The following is a 17659-nucleotide window of genomic DNA, read 5'->3' as shown; positions in this document are numbered from 1 at the left end:
GGTCATCCCAAAGGTCCCCAGAACATCCTGGGATCCAGTTGGCTCAGTCCCCTGGCAATGCCCAACCTACATCAGGGACGGGGTTTTGATGCCATCCCAAAAACCCCCAGACCCTCCCGAGCTCTGGGTGTCTCACAAGTAGGATTTGAAGCGTCCCCATTCCCTGTCCTCCAGTGAGCACATCCCTCATGGAGCCCCCTCCTCCATGGCAGGGCAACAGAAAGATCCAAGGATCCAAGAAGGATGACCCAAGGGGATGGATCAGCTCCGGTCACGCTCTGGCTCCTGGGACATCCCTGTCCTGTGGGACAGGAGCCACCAGCCAAGGAGGGGCAATCCTTGGTCACCTCAAGGAGATGAGACCAGTGGGAGACAAGACAAGGCCAGTGGGAGGGGAGGTCAGTGGGAGACAAGGCTGGTGGGATTTGGGGCCGGTGGGATTTGAGGCCGGATTTGAGGTCGGGGGGACCCGCGGCCCGTGCAGGGGAAGGAGGGGCCGCTGGCACCGGAGTCCCCCACCCCTTTGTGCAGCCCCCCCCGCTCCTCCGGAGCCCCCCCGGGCTGTCCCCGGGGGCTCTGACAAGTGACTTCACGCCGCATTTGGGCCCCGCTCCCGCGCGGTCCCACGGCGCCCGCAGCCCCGGCCCTTCCTTTCTTTCCCTGCCTTTCCCACACGAATTTCCCCCGCCCATTGTGCGCCCGCGGCTTTTCTTCTTCCCCTATTCAGCCCAAATTAGTCACAAGGAGCCCCCGGCTCGGGGGGTGTTTGAAGCCCGGGGCCGCTCGCAGTGAAGATGCGGCCCCGCAGGGACGGGGAGGAGCCCATCCCAAATTTGGTGCCGCCGCCGCCGAAAACTCATCCCCGAGGAGGGAGAGGGACGGACACCAGGAGGAGAAATGTCAGCAGGACCTTCTGAGCAGAGAGACCAGGGCAGGGACAGGAACAGGGACCCTCCTGTGCCCTGGTCCTTGTGCCAGAGTGGAGTTGGTGGAACTCAGAGTCCTGGAGAGGGGCAGTGCCACCACCAGTGTCCCCTCACCCACCAGTGACCCGAATCCAGAGGAGTCTGTGCTTCCCCTGGAGCTCCACGAGGACCTGGCCCCAAAATCCCGGTGAGGAGGGGAGGGGAACAGCCCTGCCCTGGGTGACATCTGTGTCCCCATTCCCTGCTCCGGGGAGGGAGGAGATCCACATCTGGAGGCCAGAGGGGCAGGAATTTGGCCATGGAACATCCTGGGTAATGCCAGGGATACCCAGCCCTGGGTAAGGACGGGAATGTCGGGGGTTTCCTGCACAGCTCCAGCCCCAATCCCAACCCAGGAGCCCAGGAGTGCCTTGGAGAAGGAGTTTTATTATGAAAGCGAGGAGGGAACCTCTGCCCTGGCACCACAAACCCTTCCCTGCCCTGGCACCACAAACGCTTCCGAGCGGGGGAACCACGAGGCAAACAGAAAACACGGAGGAGAAATCCCAAACATGGACCAAAACACTGGGATAACGGGAGCACAGGGAATGGGGAGGAGCAACAGAGCTGGGGCTCAGCCAAGGACACAGGGTGTCACCTGGATCCCGTGGTGTCACCTGGATCCCGTGGCTTTCAGCTGCCCTTTGGGGAAGGAAAGGAACATCCCAGGGATTTCCCGGAGGCCCCAAAACGCTCAGGGAACAGAAGCATTTTTGAAGCCTTTCCACGTTACAAAAAGTAGAACTATTGCTTGTTACTGCGGTGGGAGCCTTGGAATGCCCAGGGTGGGATGACCCTGCTGCTCCCAACGGCCTTCCCAGCGCTCCGGGATGAGGATCCCGCAGGGAACAACAATCCTGGGACGTCAAGTCTTCACCAGGGGAAGGGTTTCGGTCAATGCCCACCTGAAATCCAAGCAGACATTCCCGCTCACAGACACATTCCTGCTCTGGGAGCTCTGGGAAGGCAGCAGGAGCTGATTCTCTGGGAAGGAGAAGGGGAAGGGGGCCTGGGCACCCCCTGCCGATCCCATGGGATTGGTGATCCTGAGCTTCCCCCCGGGAGCTGCTCCCTGAATCCCCCAAATCCAAGGTGCCAAAGTTGAGGGAGCCAGAAAGGCTTTACCAGCAGCACCTTTGGTGTGTTTTGGTCGTGGATTTTTCCATAATTTCACCAAAAATGGGATGTTGTAGCAGCGGGAAGAGCCACATTCCTGCACATCCTCCAGGAACATCCGCATCCAACACACGGATCCCAGGGCAACGCTCCTGGTTTGGGGAGAAATCACCTGATCTGGGGTTAATGGACAATTCTGCCTCTGGCAGCTCCTGCAGGGAAGGTTGTGGGAATGCCCCAGGCCACCACATTTTGGGAAAGATGCGACGATGGATTTGGGAAAATCCTTCCCTGACATTGTCAGAGGCAGCAGAGATTGAGCAGGACTCGTGTCATTGTCCCCTTGGGGGAGTGGGGCCTGTCCTTGTCCCAGCTGTGCCATGGCCACAGGGATTCCTGGAGTGCTGGGAAGGATCAGGAGCTGCTGCTGTGACCCCCCAAAACACTGGGAAACCCCTGGAATGTGGGGCCGGGGTGGCACCAAAACCAGCTGGTTCTCTTTGCTCCGTTTTTCCTCATTTCTAAACTTGGCCATTTGAAAAAAAAAACATCAAATGTAAGTAGCACAATCATCCAACTCCGGGGAAATTCCCTGTGTACTGTCACTAAAACCTTTGGAAAAGTGTGGGAGTGGGAAGTGGGGAGGGAGGAGCAGCAGGAGGAGGAGGAGGAACCCACGGCAGGAGCTCCGGGACGGCCTCACACGATCCCGAACCGTTCTGCTCTTTTCCTCTTCTTTGCCTGGAAAGGGAATGACAAGGAAAATTAATAAATCCAATAAATGAGTTATTTAAAATCTCATAAAGAACCTGAGGGAGAACTGGTTCAAAATCCAGCCTGGGGAACACGGCTGGAAGCGGAGACTCCGGATCCTGCTCCCACAGAGAGGGAGAGATGGAGTTTTTCCCAACACAAAGAGCCCCAAAACAGAGAGACCCAAACCACAAAGAGCCCAAAACCTGAGAGACCCAAATGACAAAAAGAGCCCCAAAACACAGAGACCCAAATGAAAAAAGAGCCCCAAAACAGAGGGACCCAACCCACAAAGAGCCCCAAGCCCCAGACAGATCCCCAAACCCAGGAACAGGAACATACAGTGCCCGGAATACAGTGGGAAGGAGCCACAAAAGGGGCTGAGCCAGGAACAATGGTGACTTCAGGGGCCTGAAACGCTGGCAGGGAGTGGGGAGGTGGGAAATGGAAAAGGGCAAAGGGTGAACTCTGCTCTATTCATGGGGAAGGTGAGAGGGACACATTAAATACGCGGCCGATTCCCCTTTAAGCCGCTCCACGAGGGGCGTATAAATCTTAATTTTTAGCAGGATAAATAGCCCGGGGGGCAACAGAAGCCCCCAGCCCAGGATCTCCAGGGAAAGGTGCATTTGAGTGCACACAATGCCAGTAAAAAGCCCTTTTTGTTCCAGCACAGTCTCCGGGTGACCCGACGGAAAAGCCTCACGCTCCCCCTGCTCCGCCGGGAACGGAGCTCCTGCTTCACCCCCCTGGGGAAGAAACCCCCCAAAAAACACTCAGCCCTGAAAAACAGCCCCTAAATCCCACCTGGAGGGGCACAATTTCTCGCAGGAAGCAAACTGGAGCTGCCTGGTTTAGCTGTACCCAAATCCTGGTGTGCTCATCCAGCACCCCCCACCCTGGGGGGGTCCCTTTGTCCCCAGAGAGGGTCCCCAAATCCCATGTTTTGGTGGCATTTAGGTGTGCAGGGCACTGCCCACCTGCTTCAGGCAGGAGCCACCTTCAAATCGTTCCAGCCTGGAGCACGGGGTTGGAATTACTTGAAGGAGAAGCGTCAAAGCACAATAAAAGGGACCAAAATTGCCCCGAGGAGGTGATAAATTTAAAAGATGGGCCAGAACCGCTGAGGCCACAACAAAGCACTGGAAACAGGGTCAGCATCCCAATCCTCATTATATCCTGGAGCCTCCCGGGATTTATGGATGAAGAGCAACAATAGCAGAGGGTCCAGGAGCTGCCGGGGCCCAGGGAGTGACGAGGACGAGGATCAGCCCCAGGGAGGGGAGGGGGATCAGGGTGGGATGTGCCCCCCGCTCCTTCTGGAAGCATCTGTGATGTCCTGCCAGGGGAGGAGGCTCAGAGAGCTCTGGAGCAGCCTGTTCCCAGCATGGATCCATGGAAACCCCATCCCATGGGGTCCACAGGGGCTGCCTGTGCCCCCTTCCCCTTCTACTTTCCAGAGAATTGGCTCCTGCTGCCTTCCCAGGGCTCCCCCCAGCCCTGGGCCAACCAGGGATGTCTGGGAGCAGAAATCTGTCCTTCTGCTTGGATTTGAGGTGGCACTGACTGAAACCTCTCCCTTGGGAAACCCTTTTCCTTGGAAAAGCCCCCCCTGGGCCAGGAGGCAGGGGAAGGGGAGGCAGGGGGGGAGCACAGCCCGAGGTTGGGGCTCAGCCCCAAAGGTCCTGAGGGGTCCCTGGATCTTGGAGGTCCCAGGACTCTCCCTGCTCCCCTCCCTGCTCCCCATCCCCTGGCAGGAGGGTTTTTTACCTCTGTGTCCTCTGTGGCTCCAGCTCCGGCCGAACTCGTGACGATCCCAAACCGCTCCTTCCTCTTCTTCAGCTTCTCGTCCTCCTCGCTCTGCACGAGGAAGGGATGGGGTTCATTGTCTGGGAACGCCCAGGAGTGTTCCTCCCATCCCTCCTCATCCTATTCCACCTGTCTGGGGCAGGAACACCTTCCACTATCCCAGGTTGCTCCAACTTGACCGTGGACACTTCCAGGGATGGGGCAGCCACAGCTTCTCTGGGAAATGCATTCCAGGGCCCATCACCCTCACAGGGAGGAATCCCTTCCCCAAATCCCATCTAACCCTGCCCTCTGACAGTGGGAAGCCATTCCCTGTGTCCTGTCCCTCCATCCCTTGTCCAAAGTCCCTCTCCAGTTCTCCTGGAGCCCCTTTAGGCACTGGAAGGGGTTCCCTGGAGCCTTCCCTTCTCCATGACCCCCCCCAGTTCCCAGGAGAGCTGCTCCACATCTTCCACTTCCTCCTTGGATTAAACCCTCTGGTGACATCCAATGGAACAGCTCCCAGATCCCACCCCCACTCCCAGGGGGTTCCATTCCCCGAGCAGGGGGTCCCCAGATCCACTTTGGCACCACAACATTCCGTGCCTTCCTCCCCCCAGCTCCAGGATCCCGGTGATTTATTTCTCGGGAGGCCCCTTCCCTAAATCAATCCCGGGATAACGATCCCGCTCCCTGACCCCCCTCCACGCGCCCGGTGAACTCCCCTCCAGCCCAAGCTGTTCCCCTGCCAGGGGTTGATTCATGGGGTGCTGAAATCCAGCTGAGGAAAATGACCCCGAGCCCCCCCGGCCACATCCATCAATCCCAGCCCTGCCAAATCCAGGGAAAGCTGACCCCGCTGGCAGCCCCTCACATCCATTTTCCAACCTCCCTGTTCCAATTTTTGTTCCCTTTGCTCTCCCATTTCTCTAAAAGAACGGGAAGAAGAGGGAAAAAAGTTTCAAGAGGGATTCCAAGCCTTGGAGACAAAGCCTTCCCTGTGATCCGGGAAGGGGATCCCCAGGATTGGGAATCCCGACGAGTCACTCAAGTCTGTCCATGGATTTGTGCTGCATTTGATCCCAAAGTGTTCATTTGGAGCCCTGATTTCAAGGGGGGATCCCAGGGCTGCTGGTGGCAATGGCATTCCAGTGCCACGGGAATCTGCCTCGGGATCTGCCCCCTCTCCAAGGGCTCTCTCCTGGTCCAGATGTCCAACCTGAATCCCAGAGCTCCAGGCACCAAGGGGACCCTCCTGTCCCCAAGGCTGGTGGTCCCAGGCTGCTCCCTGTCCCCTCCCAGGGCATGAACAACCTGGTTCCACAATTAAATCTGGGATGAGCCACTTCTCCGGCTCCAGCCACTCATTCCCCTCTCCTGGGAGAAGGGAGAAGAGCTGGAGCCAAAAGGTGTTAATTTGTGGCTCCCATGGTTCTGGCACTCAGGGAGCCCTGCCCAGGATCCCGACTGGATCCCAGCCCCAGGAACAGCTCAGGTGCAACACTCTGCTTAAATTAATGGGGTTTGGGATGGAGGGACCTGAAAGCTCATCCCATCCCAACCTCCTGCCATGGGCAGGGACACCTTCCAAGCCCTCTCCAACCTGGCCTTGGACACTTCTAGGGATGGGGAATCCTCTGGGAAATCCATTCCAGTGCTTCACTGCCCTCACAGGGAGGAATTTCCTCTCAAAATCCCACCTAAAACACTCCTTTTCCAGTGAATGAAGCCATTCCCCCTTGTCCTGTCACTCCAGGTCTTGTCCAAGTCCCTCTCCAGCTCTCCCAGAGCCCCTTCAGGTCCTGGAAGTGGCTCCAAGATCTCCCTGGATCCTTCCCTTCTCCATGAACGCTCCCAGCTCTCCACAGCAGAGCTGCTCCACATCTTCCCCTTCCTTCCCTGCAGATTAAACCATTCCAGGAGGAAACTGCTCCGGAATTGCAGGTGAGGCCCCGAGTGTCCTCCCCACAGACCCACAGACCCCGGAGAGGGGCCCTCCCAGCCCGGGATGACGGAGGGGGGATGGAGAGCAGAGTTGAGGCCTCCAGGCGCTGGAGGATTGATGGTGGCACGGCCTTGACCCCCCCGGAGAGGGGACGGAGCCTCGAGGGCGACTCCGCGTCCGATCCCGAGGGAGTTATTCCCGGGAACACTCCAATCCTGGGGCACGCAGCTGCCACCCAGGGCCTGCTTGAAATTCATCCTGACCCCATTTCCTCCAGGCTCTATTCCTGTATTTGCTCCTCCCGTTTCTCTCCCCATCCCTGCCAAATCCTTCCAGAGTTGACGCTTCCCAACACCAGGAGATGTGATGGAAGAGGGAAGCCCGGGATTTCCACGGGAATGTTCCACGTGTGCCTCACATCCCTGCACTTCCAGCCCCAGAACTGCCTTTCAGGAGCTCTTCACCTCTCACACTGAGCAGGACACGGGGATGCTCCGCGTGATCCAAGCTGCCCCTTTCCTCCCACAGCTCCTCCAGCTCCAAGGATTTGGGATTCCAGCCCAGATCTGGGGTTGGTGGCAGCAGGACCGAGCCAGGCACGGCCTCTTTCCCAAATAATACGAGGATTCTGCCTGGATGAGCAGCAGGAACAGACAACCAAGTCCCCACTGTCCCAGGGACCCTCAGTCCTGGATTTGGGACAGCCCAGCTCCAACAAAAGCGGCTCCAAAGGCTTTGGATCAGCTCAGAAACATCAGACACAGATAACTGTCCCAGGAAGGTTTTTTGACACAGGAAACAGGCAACCACAAGCTCATTCCTCATCCTTTCTCCCAAAGAAACTTGGAAAACAGGGAAGGCAGAACATCCAGCTCTAGTTCTTTCTTTACACTGTGCCAGTGTCTCACCACCCTCACAGGGAGGAATTCCTTCCCCAAATCCCACCTAAATGTCCTGGTTTACAGTGGGAAGCCATTCCCCATCATCCTGCCACTCCATGTCTTGTCCCCAGTCCCTCTCCAGTTCTCCTGGAGCCCCTTTAGGCACTGGAAGGGGCTCTAAGGCATCCATGGAACCTTCTCTTCCCATGAGCCAGCTCCTAGCCTGTCCCAGAGGTTCTCCCATGGAAAGCTGTCACAGCTGGGAGTTTGTGCTCGCCCCAAAGGGGATCGGGGGGAGGAGGAGGAGCAGAAAGTCACATCCATGTGCTAAGAGCACATGGAAAGGAATTCCTGCCCTCCCACGTCAGGGATGAGGCAAATGATGCCTCGGGAACGAGGCCAATTCCAGGAGGCAAAAGGGGTTTTTCATCTCTTCGCACCCCCAAGGCACCTCCAACGTCATTCCCGTGTTTGCAGAGGCTCTTCCTGCCCCAAATTCCCAGCTCCAGCACGGGCAGGATTGGAGGAGAGTCCCCTGTGACCTGGGAACTGTGGAATTGGGCAAACTGGAGGTCACGGACCTTCTGGGTGGGTTTTCCCACCAGGCAGGGATGGATTCCCACATCCAGCCTGAAAACAGGGAGCACACTCTTTGGAAACAGATTTGGGATGGCTGAGGGAAAATCAGGGAGTCAGAACATCCCCCAGAAACCACTCAGAGCAACATCCCACGGACAAGGGAAGTGAAACCATCGAGTCTCCCGAGAACAGAAGGAGCAGCTGAAGCTGGGAATTAAAAGGAATCGCTGGGAAGGAGGAGATTCCTCCCAGAAATCCAAGAGTTTGGGAAGGAGGAGATTCCTCCCAGAAATCCAAGAGTTTGGGAAGGAGGGGATTCCTCCCAGAACTCCAGGAGTTTGGGAAGGAGGGGATTCCTCCCAGAACTCCAGGAGTTTGGGAAGGAGGGGATTCCTCCCAGAACTCCAGGAGTTTGGGAAGGAGGGATCCCCTGTGCTCCCTCCCCACTTTCCACAGGGGGAATTTGCACTTCTCCCCCAGGGAAGGGAAGGTGGGTTTGTCCCCCCAGGCTCGGGAAGGGCTGGAGCCAGAGCAGGCCCTGCCATTCTCCTCCAAATTCCTGCAGCCAACGGGTCCAGGAGCCCCTGAATGGGACATAATGACATCATTGATGGAATCATAATAGAGGGGGAGGGGGGGATGTATTTGTGTTCCAGACAAAAGCCAAGTCCTGTTTCCCAGCGGGGCCCAAGGAAGGACCAGCTGAGTGGGAGAGGGAGGTCAGGGAGGCCGGGAAGGAGTCCTGGCCACTCCCAGAGCTTTCCCCGAGCCCAGGAGTGCCCCGAGCCCTTGTTTGGGAAGTGACACAGGGAGGGAAGGCCTGGAAGGGCTCTGGGGAGAGGGAAGAGCCTGGATGGATGATCCCGAGGGAAAGGGGGACGAGGGGGAGGTCAAAGTGGAGCCGCTGCTGCTCCTCCACCTGTCCCAACAAGGGCAGAGCCACCTCTGCCAAGTGCCAGAAATCAGAATTTCCCAACAACAAACCCTCCACTGAGGCCAATCCCACCTCTCTGATCCACAGGAATTGGTCTCCTGGAACATCCCACCAATCCTTTTCCCTTTCCTCTGCCAGCATCTCCCCCCCCTCATCACCACCCTTGGCTTCCCTGGGGGCCAAAACAGCTCCTGGTCCAGGCTCCCAGGGGTGGTTTGGAAAGGCTGCAGGCACAGGGATTATCCAGGAGAAGGATATTCCTCCTCAGGCTGCTGCTCCTCCGAGCTCCTGGAAGCCAAACAATTAAAGGAATTGTTTTCTCTGCCTCATTTGCTGGTTTGGACACACAGAGACTTTCTGCTGCTCCACTGAGCCCTGGTCCCCCCTGGCTGATCCAGGCCGGGATCTGCTCCACGGAAAACATGTTCTTGTCAACTGGAATTAAAGCAAAATTCAGCTGAAGCCACGAGGGGTAAAAATTAACCTGTCCCAGCACAGGTAGTTGGGACTTTTCCATGGAAGGGACACGCTGGGGTCCAACCAGGGTCATTCCTGACGCTCCTGGCACTTCCCATGGCCACAGCACTGGGATGTGACATGGAAAACTTGCAGCCAGGGAAAGGAAAATCATGGAATTATTGCTCCAGTTGTTTTCCAGCCACGTTTTTCCATTCCCAGAACACTCAGCTCCCTCAAATCCCACCCTGGAGCTGGACACAGACCCCAGCTCCACTCCTGAGCTGGGCACAGATCCCAAATCCATCCCCCAGCTCCATCCCCTGCCCCTCCAGCAGATCCTACAAGGTCCAGTACAAGGAGCTCAGAAGTTTGTGCCCATTTCCCCCTGGAAAAACCAACAGCTCCGAGGCCAAATCCATCCCCAACACATCTGTTGTACTTCCAAGGATTATTTCCCACTGGAACCTTCTCTCCAGAGCTCCAGGTCTGGGCTGACCTGGCTCCTGCCAGGCAGGGACCCACACGGACATGGTGGGAGTTGAACCCCCTGGATCATGGGGGCTCTTCCCACTTAAAATCTGGATGAACAACCTTAAAATTCCAAACCCTCGGGAGCTGTAACTCTTGGAAAACCATGTGGAGTCCCAGCACAAACACAAACAGAGGGGAAGGGGAAGGAAATGGTGTTGACAGGGCTCGGGAACGGGATGTAAAACCTCAGACAGGGATGGTGGGATTGGAGCACTGGGATAATCCCGAGGTGGGAAGAGTGTCCTGGAATGTCCTTACCTTTTTGGAGAGTGAGGAGACATTCAACCCAAACCTCTGAGCCCTTTCCTTTAGTTTATCCATGTTTATCTACAAGAAGCAGGAAACAATTTCCGTGGCTTGTTTCTTCCATCCCCATCCCTCGGGTTTCAGGGATAGGGAGCAGCCTCATCCCCAAATGGACAATTAAGGGCCTCTGGGAAAACTGCCAGGACTCCTGAAAACCAGCTCTGCTCCCGGGCTGCCCCAGGGTTGGGAAGCTGCACCACCCCCTTCCAAACCCAGCAGCTTCCCAAGGTTTCCCAGGGCACTGTTATCCCTAAATAAATCACCCCTGAAGAGCCCAGATTTTTGGGACAAACCTTCCCTGGCAGAGCCCTGCACAGAGGAACCACAACCCCCCCTCCTGCAGGAACCAATTGGATCGTGTTCCCATTCAAAATTCTGTGTCCCACTCAAAATTCCAGTGGAATGAAGCTTTTCTTACCGTGGGTTTGCTGTCTGCAGAGAGGCCTGAGAGAAGAGGGAAGAGAGAGAATTCCCAGTTAGGGAACAGTACTGGAGTAGGATTTTATCTCCAAGGAGATGAGAATTCCCACCCCATTCTTCCCACTTTCCATCCCTACTCACTCCCAATTCCATTTTCACCTTCAAAGCAGCTTCTCCACCCTCAAACCCACCCCCATCCCACCTCTCCAGCAGCTCCAGGAGTGGAATGTGGCATTTTAGGAAGCCACAGATGTTTGGAAGGACCAAGGAATGCCAAGGAAAACCCGGCTGTGCCTCCCAGTTGGGCTTGGAGTGAGAGACACTGGGAAAATCCAACCCCAAGAGACAACCTGTGCCCTTTTCCTCCTGATTCCACAGGATTCCGGCTCCACAATTCCCGCCTGGAGCTCCAGGAAAAGGGAAAACAAGGGTTGTCCCACCAGCCTTTTTCCCCCCTACAAGGAGTAAATATCTGCAGGAAGGTCATTCCAGGGGTTGGTTCTGCTTCCCCTCACCTTTTGTGGGAGCTGTGGCCAAACCAAACCTGTGGAAGGTGAACAAGGGTGAGTCAGTGATGGGAATGTCCAGCCCTGGAGAACTCCCCTTCCAAGGGTTTTCCCTGGCCTGGGGGCAGGATGAGCTGGAACACGTCATTCCCAGCTTGTGGAATTCCTGCAGCAGCTCCCACCTTCTCCAAACCCAAATCCCAAACCCTCCAGCAAACCTGTTCTCCCCTGGTTTTCCAGACCCTTCCAGGGTTGTTGTCCCATCCCTGCACACAGAGGTCCCTGGAGAGACTTCTCCCAGGGAAGAATCATGGAATGGGTTGGGTTGGGAGCTTAAAGTCCATCCAGTTCTGCCTCCCACTATCCCAGGTCACTCCAACCTGGCCTTGGACGCTCCCAGGGATGGGAAATCCATTCCAGGGCCTCCCCACGCTCCCAGGGAGGAATGTGCTCCCAAATCCCACTGAGGAGCTGCCCCGGGCACACTCACACTCCTCACCCTGGGCACCCTCACACTCCTCACCCCAGGAACCCCCTCACTCCCACCCTGGACACACTCCCACCCTGGGCTGCACTCCCCACCCCAGACACCCCCTCACTCCCAGCCCCTCACCCCCTCACTCCCAGCCCCTCACCCCCTCACTCCCACCCCAGGACCCCTCACTCCCACCCCAGGACCCCTCACTCCCAGCCCCTCACCCCCTCACTCCCAGCCCCTCACCCCCTCACTCCCACCCCAGGACCCCTCACTCCCAGCCCCTCACCCCCTCACTCCCACCCCAGGACCCCTCACTCCCAGCCCCTCACCCCCTCACTCCCACCCCAGGACCCCTCACTCCCACCCCAGGACCCCTCACTCCCAGCCCCTCACCCCCTCACTCCCAGCCCCTCACCCCCTCACTCCCAGCCCCTCACCCCCTCACTCCCACCCCAGGACCCCTCACTCCCAGCCCCTCACCCCCTCACTCCCACCCCAGGACCCCTCACTCCCCAGCCCCTCACCCCCTCACTCCCAGCCCCTCACCGTGCTGCCCGAGCCGCCTTCTTGCTCTCGAGGCTGACGGGGACGTTGAAACGCTCGGCCCGTTTCTGCATCCGCTGGGAAAGGGACAGGGACAGGGCAGGTTGGGAGGGGTAGGGAGGGCTGGCAGGTGGGGAAGGGCAGTGACAGATCCCAACAGCCACGGGAAGGGAAAACTCCCCCCCCCAGACCCGAGGGAGAAGTAGCCGCTGGCACCTCCTGTGACCGACGGGCTCCGGACACCTCCGAGCCCCAAACTCCAGGAAAACCCAATGGAAAAGGTCCAGCATCACTCAGGGAGGAAACAGGAGCAGGGAGCAGAGACAGGTGAGAATTTTGGGATGGCTCAGGCCATCCCAAGGAATTCCTCAGCCAGAGAAGGGGCTCCTGGCTGGGAACAGCCAACATCCCTCCTGGAGGCACCACCAGCTCCAGGGGCCAACACCTCCCTCCCTTCCCCCCCAGCAAAAATCCAAGGAAATGTGCTCAAAAAAAAAAAATAATGATGGAGGTGTTTTTTCCAGAGAATTTGTTTCTTTGGAACAAGCCCCTTCCCAGGAGCCAGACCCCATCCATGAGCACTCTGCCACCAGCAGAGAAATTCCAGGTGAATTCCAGCTACAACTCGGCCACTCTCTGGCTCAGAGCAGAGGGAAAACCCTGGAATCATCAGGAATGCAAAGGTTTGCACTTCCAAGGACTTAAGTCCCCCTAAAAGCCCCAGGGAAATGATTAATATCTGATTCTTACGCTGCGTGGGGTGTTTTGGAGGTTAGAAAAACAGGGAATATTTAATGGAAACACTGAGCGGAGCCAAGGGCACAGCGAGGAGCATTATAAACATCTGCTCCAAAACATAAATGTTTGGAAAAGCTCGACTGGGAGCAGCACTTGGGCCCCTCCCGGGACTGAGGAGCTGGAACTCAGCAGAGGAGGGAAAACAGAGGTGGAAAAAGGCACCACTCGGGTCAAACCTTGTTTCCTTATCCCTTTATACATCCTAAAGGATACCTGAGGAATTCTTTCCTGATATTCCACCTAACCCTCCCCTCTGGCAGTGGGAAGCCCCTCACGCCCTCCCAGATCCACAGCAAATGACAGAATTCCAGGTTGTGCTCCCACCTCCAACTATTTACCCCAGGGATTTGTCTCCCCTGCTCACCTGTATTTATGTAAATATATATATTTACACCTCTAAATAACTCCCTTTTCTCCTCAAAACCCACCCTAGCAGCACTTTGCCAAGACCCACCAACCTCACACTAAACAACCATCGAAGAAAGAGGGGGTTTTCTGGGAAAAATCTCGCAGAATTTGGGGAAAAACAAAGAGCAGGAGGACGAGCTGCAGCAGTTCCCCCCCCGAGCCTGTTCCTGCCTCTCCAAGGTCACAATCCCCCTCCTGTGCCATCGCTCCCGTTGCTGTGGAAATCAGCGTGTCCCAAACAGCAGATTAGACCCTGGAGTCGCTGCAAACAGCAGGAATCGTGTTTTCATAGGGATTTCTGCCTCAGGAGCCAACAAAATTAAGGGGGGATTAGAGAAGCACAGGCAGATTCCTGAAACTCGGAGTTTTCCCAGAGGAACCGGCGGCACCCGAGGGTTTTCAGGGAGCACAAACACAGGGACAGGGGGGCAAAGGACATCAGGGAATCACAGAATGGCTCGAGAGGGACATGAAAGCTCATCCCATCCACCCCCTGCCACGGGCAGGGACACCTCCCACTATCCCAGGGGGCTCCAACCCGGCCTGGGACACTCCCAGGAACGGGAAATGCAAAACCAACCCACAAAAATAAAGCAGTTTTCCCATGGAAACACTGATCCTGCCTCAGCAACCCCAGAAGGAAGGGGAAAGGGGAATCCCCTCCTGGGAGGATGCAGTAGCAGGAATCTCACCTCCATCTGGGATATTTCAGATGTGATTTTCACCACCTTCTTCTCCGTGATCCTGGGGGTGTTGGGAAAGAGAGAAACCAGTGAGAGCAGCTCCTGTGGATTCCAGAGACATGTCCTGGTGGGAAAGGGGTTGGGAATCTCCTCCTGGCCACACATTCCCAACACAGCCAAGGGTCTGTGTGGAGATGGGAACCACGAGCCAGGTTTGTGGATCTTCCTCAAATTTTGAGCCCAGCATTGATGCCAAAGGGAAGGATGAGGCCTGGGAAACTTCTAACCAAAATTTTGGGAACATCTGGGGCACGAAACATCACCCAGCAAAGGAGCAGCCCTTCCAGCATCCCTGAATTCCCTTGGGAATGAGGTGGGATCATAGCAGGAGCAGCCACACTCTCATTCCCTGCAGGACTGGGGGGATCATGAACTGCTGAAGGCAGGACAAACCACTCCGTGGGGACCCCAAAGCCAGAGGGATTGGCACTGGAACTGAAAAAAGGATGGACTGGGCACTGGAACTCCAGGAATAACCCCTGGCCCAGCTCAAGGCTCCTCCAGGTCCTGTGGGAAGCCCAAAGCCTCGAATCCCTGGGGAGTTTTATTCCTTTATGGCCCTGGAACACAAAGGGTTGCTGTGTTCTAGTTCATGGGGCAGCCCCAGGCACATTCCCTGCTCCCTGGGCACATTCCCTGCTCCCTGGGCCATTCCCAACCATCCCCCCCTTTCAAATATAAGGGAAGGGGTGGAAGGGGTGGATTGGAAGGGGTGGATTCTGGGGCTTGTGCTCCCAAAACACAACTGGGCCTTGAGGGGGGAAACAAAGGAGGAAGAGCCAAAGTTGGGCAGCTCCCAGGAGGGAAGGAGCAGCTCCTCCTCCCCCAAACAGCTCCCATAAAACAGTGGGAACGCCAGGCTCGTTAAGGAAAATGAGCGGCTTTTGTTCCCAATCCCGGCACAGGTTCCCCATTTTATGCCCTGAAAGGTCCTAATGGCTTAATGGCACTTCCCCAGGAAGCAATTCTGCCCTGGAGCCAGGCTGGGAACCGCTGGGATGGGATGGGAGCAGGGCTGGGATGGAGCTGGAACGGCCCCAGGACGCCCCCTCCTGCCCAGGAGATCCCGAGGAGCCTCCCAGGGATTCCAGGCTGGGAAAGAGCTGAAAGTTCCTCTCATTCCATGGGCAGCGACACTTCCCACCTGCCCTGGCGGCTCCAAGTCCTGACCAACCCGGCCTGGGACAATTCCAGGGATGGGGCAGCCACAGCTTCTCTGGGAAATCCGTTCCAGGGCCTCCTCACCCTCACAGGGAGGAATTTCGTCCCAATATCCCACTTAATTCTCCCCTTTCCCAGTGGAGAGCCATTCCCCCTTCTCCTGGCTCTCCATTGAAACCTGAGGGATCTCAAACCCAAGGATCAAGACTTGAGGAATCTCTCAACCCTAAGGAATCTACACCCAAAGGATCAAAACCCAGGGAATGTTTACCGAAGGAATCTCCCACCCCCAGGAATCTCCAACCCAACCCCCCCCCCTTTCCCACCCCCAGGTGACCCCACCAGGATCCCCAGTCCTGCTCCAACACGTGGGATCTGCTCCCTCCTTCCATCCTGTGCCCCTGGGGTCGGATGAATCCTGTGCTCCCTCGTGCTCCCAGATTTCCCAGGGGGATCCCAATCCCAATATTTACACGTCGGGGGATTTCACCGGAGCCTCTTCCACCTTCACGGGCGGCTCCGCCGGCTTCGGCTCTTCCTCCTGGGAACCAACGGGGAGAATCCATAAAAAACCTCCCAGCCACCTTTCCTGGGTGATTCCCAAGGCACAACCCCCCGATTCAGCCCACACATTCCCACGAATTCCCGTGTTCTGTGTCCCGGGAGGGGTTGGAAACTCTCGCTGTGTTTTTCCAAAGCCCCATAATCCCTTCCCAGAAGGTCTGGGCTACACAAGGGGTTGGGAATGACCTGAGGGTGACATTCCCAGCCCAGAATGGAGTGGGAATGACCAGGAGCGGCTCCTTATCCTGCACCTGCTGAGCAGGAAGGAGCCTGACAGTGGGAAGAGTCACTTCCTGAGGTGTTTTAGCACAAAGTGCTTTTCCAGGCTGGATTTCCTGGCCCTGGTAGGAACAGTCTCCCACAGGCACCAAGTGGGAGACTTTTCCTTAAATATCCTTAAACCCCCCAGGTGTGAATCCTGCTGGACACGGAGGGAGCGACCCCGCCCCGAGGGATCCCAAAATCTGGGATCGCACCAGTGACGAGATCCCCCATCCCACCCTCTGGACAATCCCAGTTGTCTCTCAGCACCAAAACTGGGTGCTTTAGGACCAAAATGGACAAAAGTGGTTTAAACTCCACCCAGCCCCGGGTGTTGCCCTGTTCCCGGTCAGCAAACCAGGATTCCCCCGGGATCACCCCAGAAAACAACCCACCTCTATCTCCTCTGCCAGCACATCCTCCTCGTTGGCTTCTTCTTCAGCTGGAGGACAAAACAACGCAGCCATTGGAGCAGCAAAACACCCCAGGGAACCTCTGGATTCCCAGAGAACACAGGAATCCAGGCGGGAATTCCGAGGGATTCGGGAAGGGCCCCCAGCACCCACCGTGCTCCTCCAGGTAGGCCTGGAGCCGGTTGATGAGGTCCTGCTTGTTGCCTTTGGCCTCCAGCCCCCTGGCCAGGCATTCCTGCTTCAGCTCTGCCAGCTGCGGTTGGAAAAGCTTCCGTGAGTCGGGAAATACAGGGATTAAATACAGGGATCAAAGCGGGGTTGAGGGATGGAAAGGAACGTTCCAAGGGAACCTCCCTGCGACCCTCCAGGGAATCTCTTTGGGATCGTCCTGGGGGAACCAACCAGGGGAACCTTCCTGGGGACCCTCCCGGGAGAATCCACTGGGGGAACCAACCAAGGGAACCCCCCTGGGACTCTCCTGGGGGACCCTCCCGGGGAAAACCACCGGGGAACCATCGCTGGGCCCCTCCTGGAGGGACCTCCCAGGAGAATCAACTGGGGACCCTCCTGAGGAACCCACTGGGGGAACCTCCCCAGGACCCCCTTGGGGAACCAGCTGGGGAACCCTCCCCAGGGCCCGTCCCCGGTACCCCCATCCCCGGTATTCCCCCCCTCGGGGTCTCTCCCACGCGGCTGCACTCCCACGCGGGGCCTCGGGGAGCCCCGACCTCAGGGGTTCCGGCCTGCGGTGGGGTCCAATCCCCGAGGGAGCGGGCCTGGCCGCCCTCCATGGCGGCGGGCGCTCAAACCGGTTCCCTCCCTCAAAGCGCCCCACTCGCGGTCCCCGCGGCACCTTCAGCTTGTGCAGCTCCACCGGCTCCGCCGCCATCTTGTCACCGCCGCGCCAGCCCCGCCCCCGCCGCCGGCCAGCCAATCAGCGTCGAGCGCGCCCGACGGACCAAGCAAAAGCGCCACCCGCCATTGGCTAGTTCTGCCTGGCGCCGCTCTCGTGCTATTGGTCGACGGAGTTGAGTGACGTGAAGACGGACCAATGGGAGCGCGGCAGTGCGGGGAGTTGGGTATTATTAATTATTCGTTATTAATTTA

The 17659-nt window shown here is 57.4% G+C and overlaps 1 protein-coding gene across 2 annotated transcripts; it reads right to left on the bottom strand.

Annotated features, from left to right (window-relative positions):
- Positions 1 to 1332: 1332 nt before the first annotated feature.
- On the bottom strand, positions 1333 to 17474 carry SARNP (SAP domain containing ribonucleoprotein). 2 transcript variants are annotated; one of them, XM_032713548.1, is made up of 12 exons: positions 17406 to 17474; positions 16706 to 16805; positions 16535 to 16581; positions 15788 to 15855; positions 14103 to 14154; positions 12208 to 12281; positions 11193 to 11221; positions 10676 to 10701; positions 10210 to 10278; positions 4605 to 4694; positions 2760 to 2822; positions 1333 to 1870 (listed from the first exon to the last, which is right to left on the bottom strand). In XM_032713548.1, exons 1-11 carry the CDS (start codon positions 17439 to 17441, stop codon positions 2781 to 2783), a joined length of 633 nt encoding a protein of 210 aa, XP_032569439.1. In that variant the 5' UTR covers positions 17442 to 17474; the 3' UTR covers positions 1333 to 1870; positions 2760 to 2780. The 2 variants fall into 2 exon arrangements, with proteins under 2 accessions (XP_032569439.1, XP_032569438.1); XM_032713547.1 differs by lacking the exon at positions 17406 to 17474 and adding an exon at positions 17281 to 17378.
- Positions 17475 to 17659: the final 185 nt, after the last annotated feature.

This window comes from Chiroxiphia lanceolata, chromosome 30 (genome assembly GCF_009829145.1).
Source record: "Chiroxiphia lanceolata isolate bChiLan1 chromosome 30, bChiLan1.pri, whole genome shotgun sequence".
Classification (NCBI taxonomy): domain Eukaryota; kingdom Metazoa; phylum Chordata; class Aves; order Passeriformes; family Pipridae; genus Chiroxiphia; species Chiroxiphia lanceolata.
Note: the sequence above shows the minus strand (reverse complement) of the source record. Positions and strands in the feature narration are given on the sequence as shown.

What these genes read in the sequence shown, in the direction of transcription:
- SARNP (XM_032713547.1), bottom strand. Translation starts at nt 17,343, where the DNA reads ATGGAGGGCGGCCAGGCCCGCTCCCTCGGGGATTGGACCCCACCGCAG. An exon ending in CGCAGGCCGGAACCCCTGAG is followed by an intron (nt 16,806 to 17,280) that starts GTCGGGGCTCCC and finishes TTCCAACCGCAG; the next exon opens with CTGGCAGAGCTGAAGCAGGA. An exon ending in CCGGTGAAATCCCCCGACGT is followed by an intron (nt 14,155 to 15,787) that starts GTAAATATTGGG and finishes CAACACCCCCAG; the next exon opens with GATCACGGAGAAGAAGGTGG.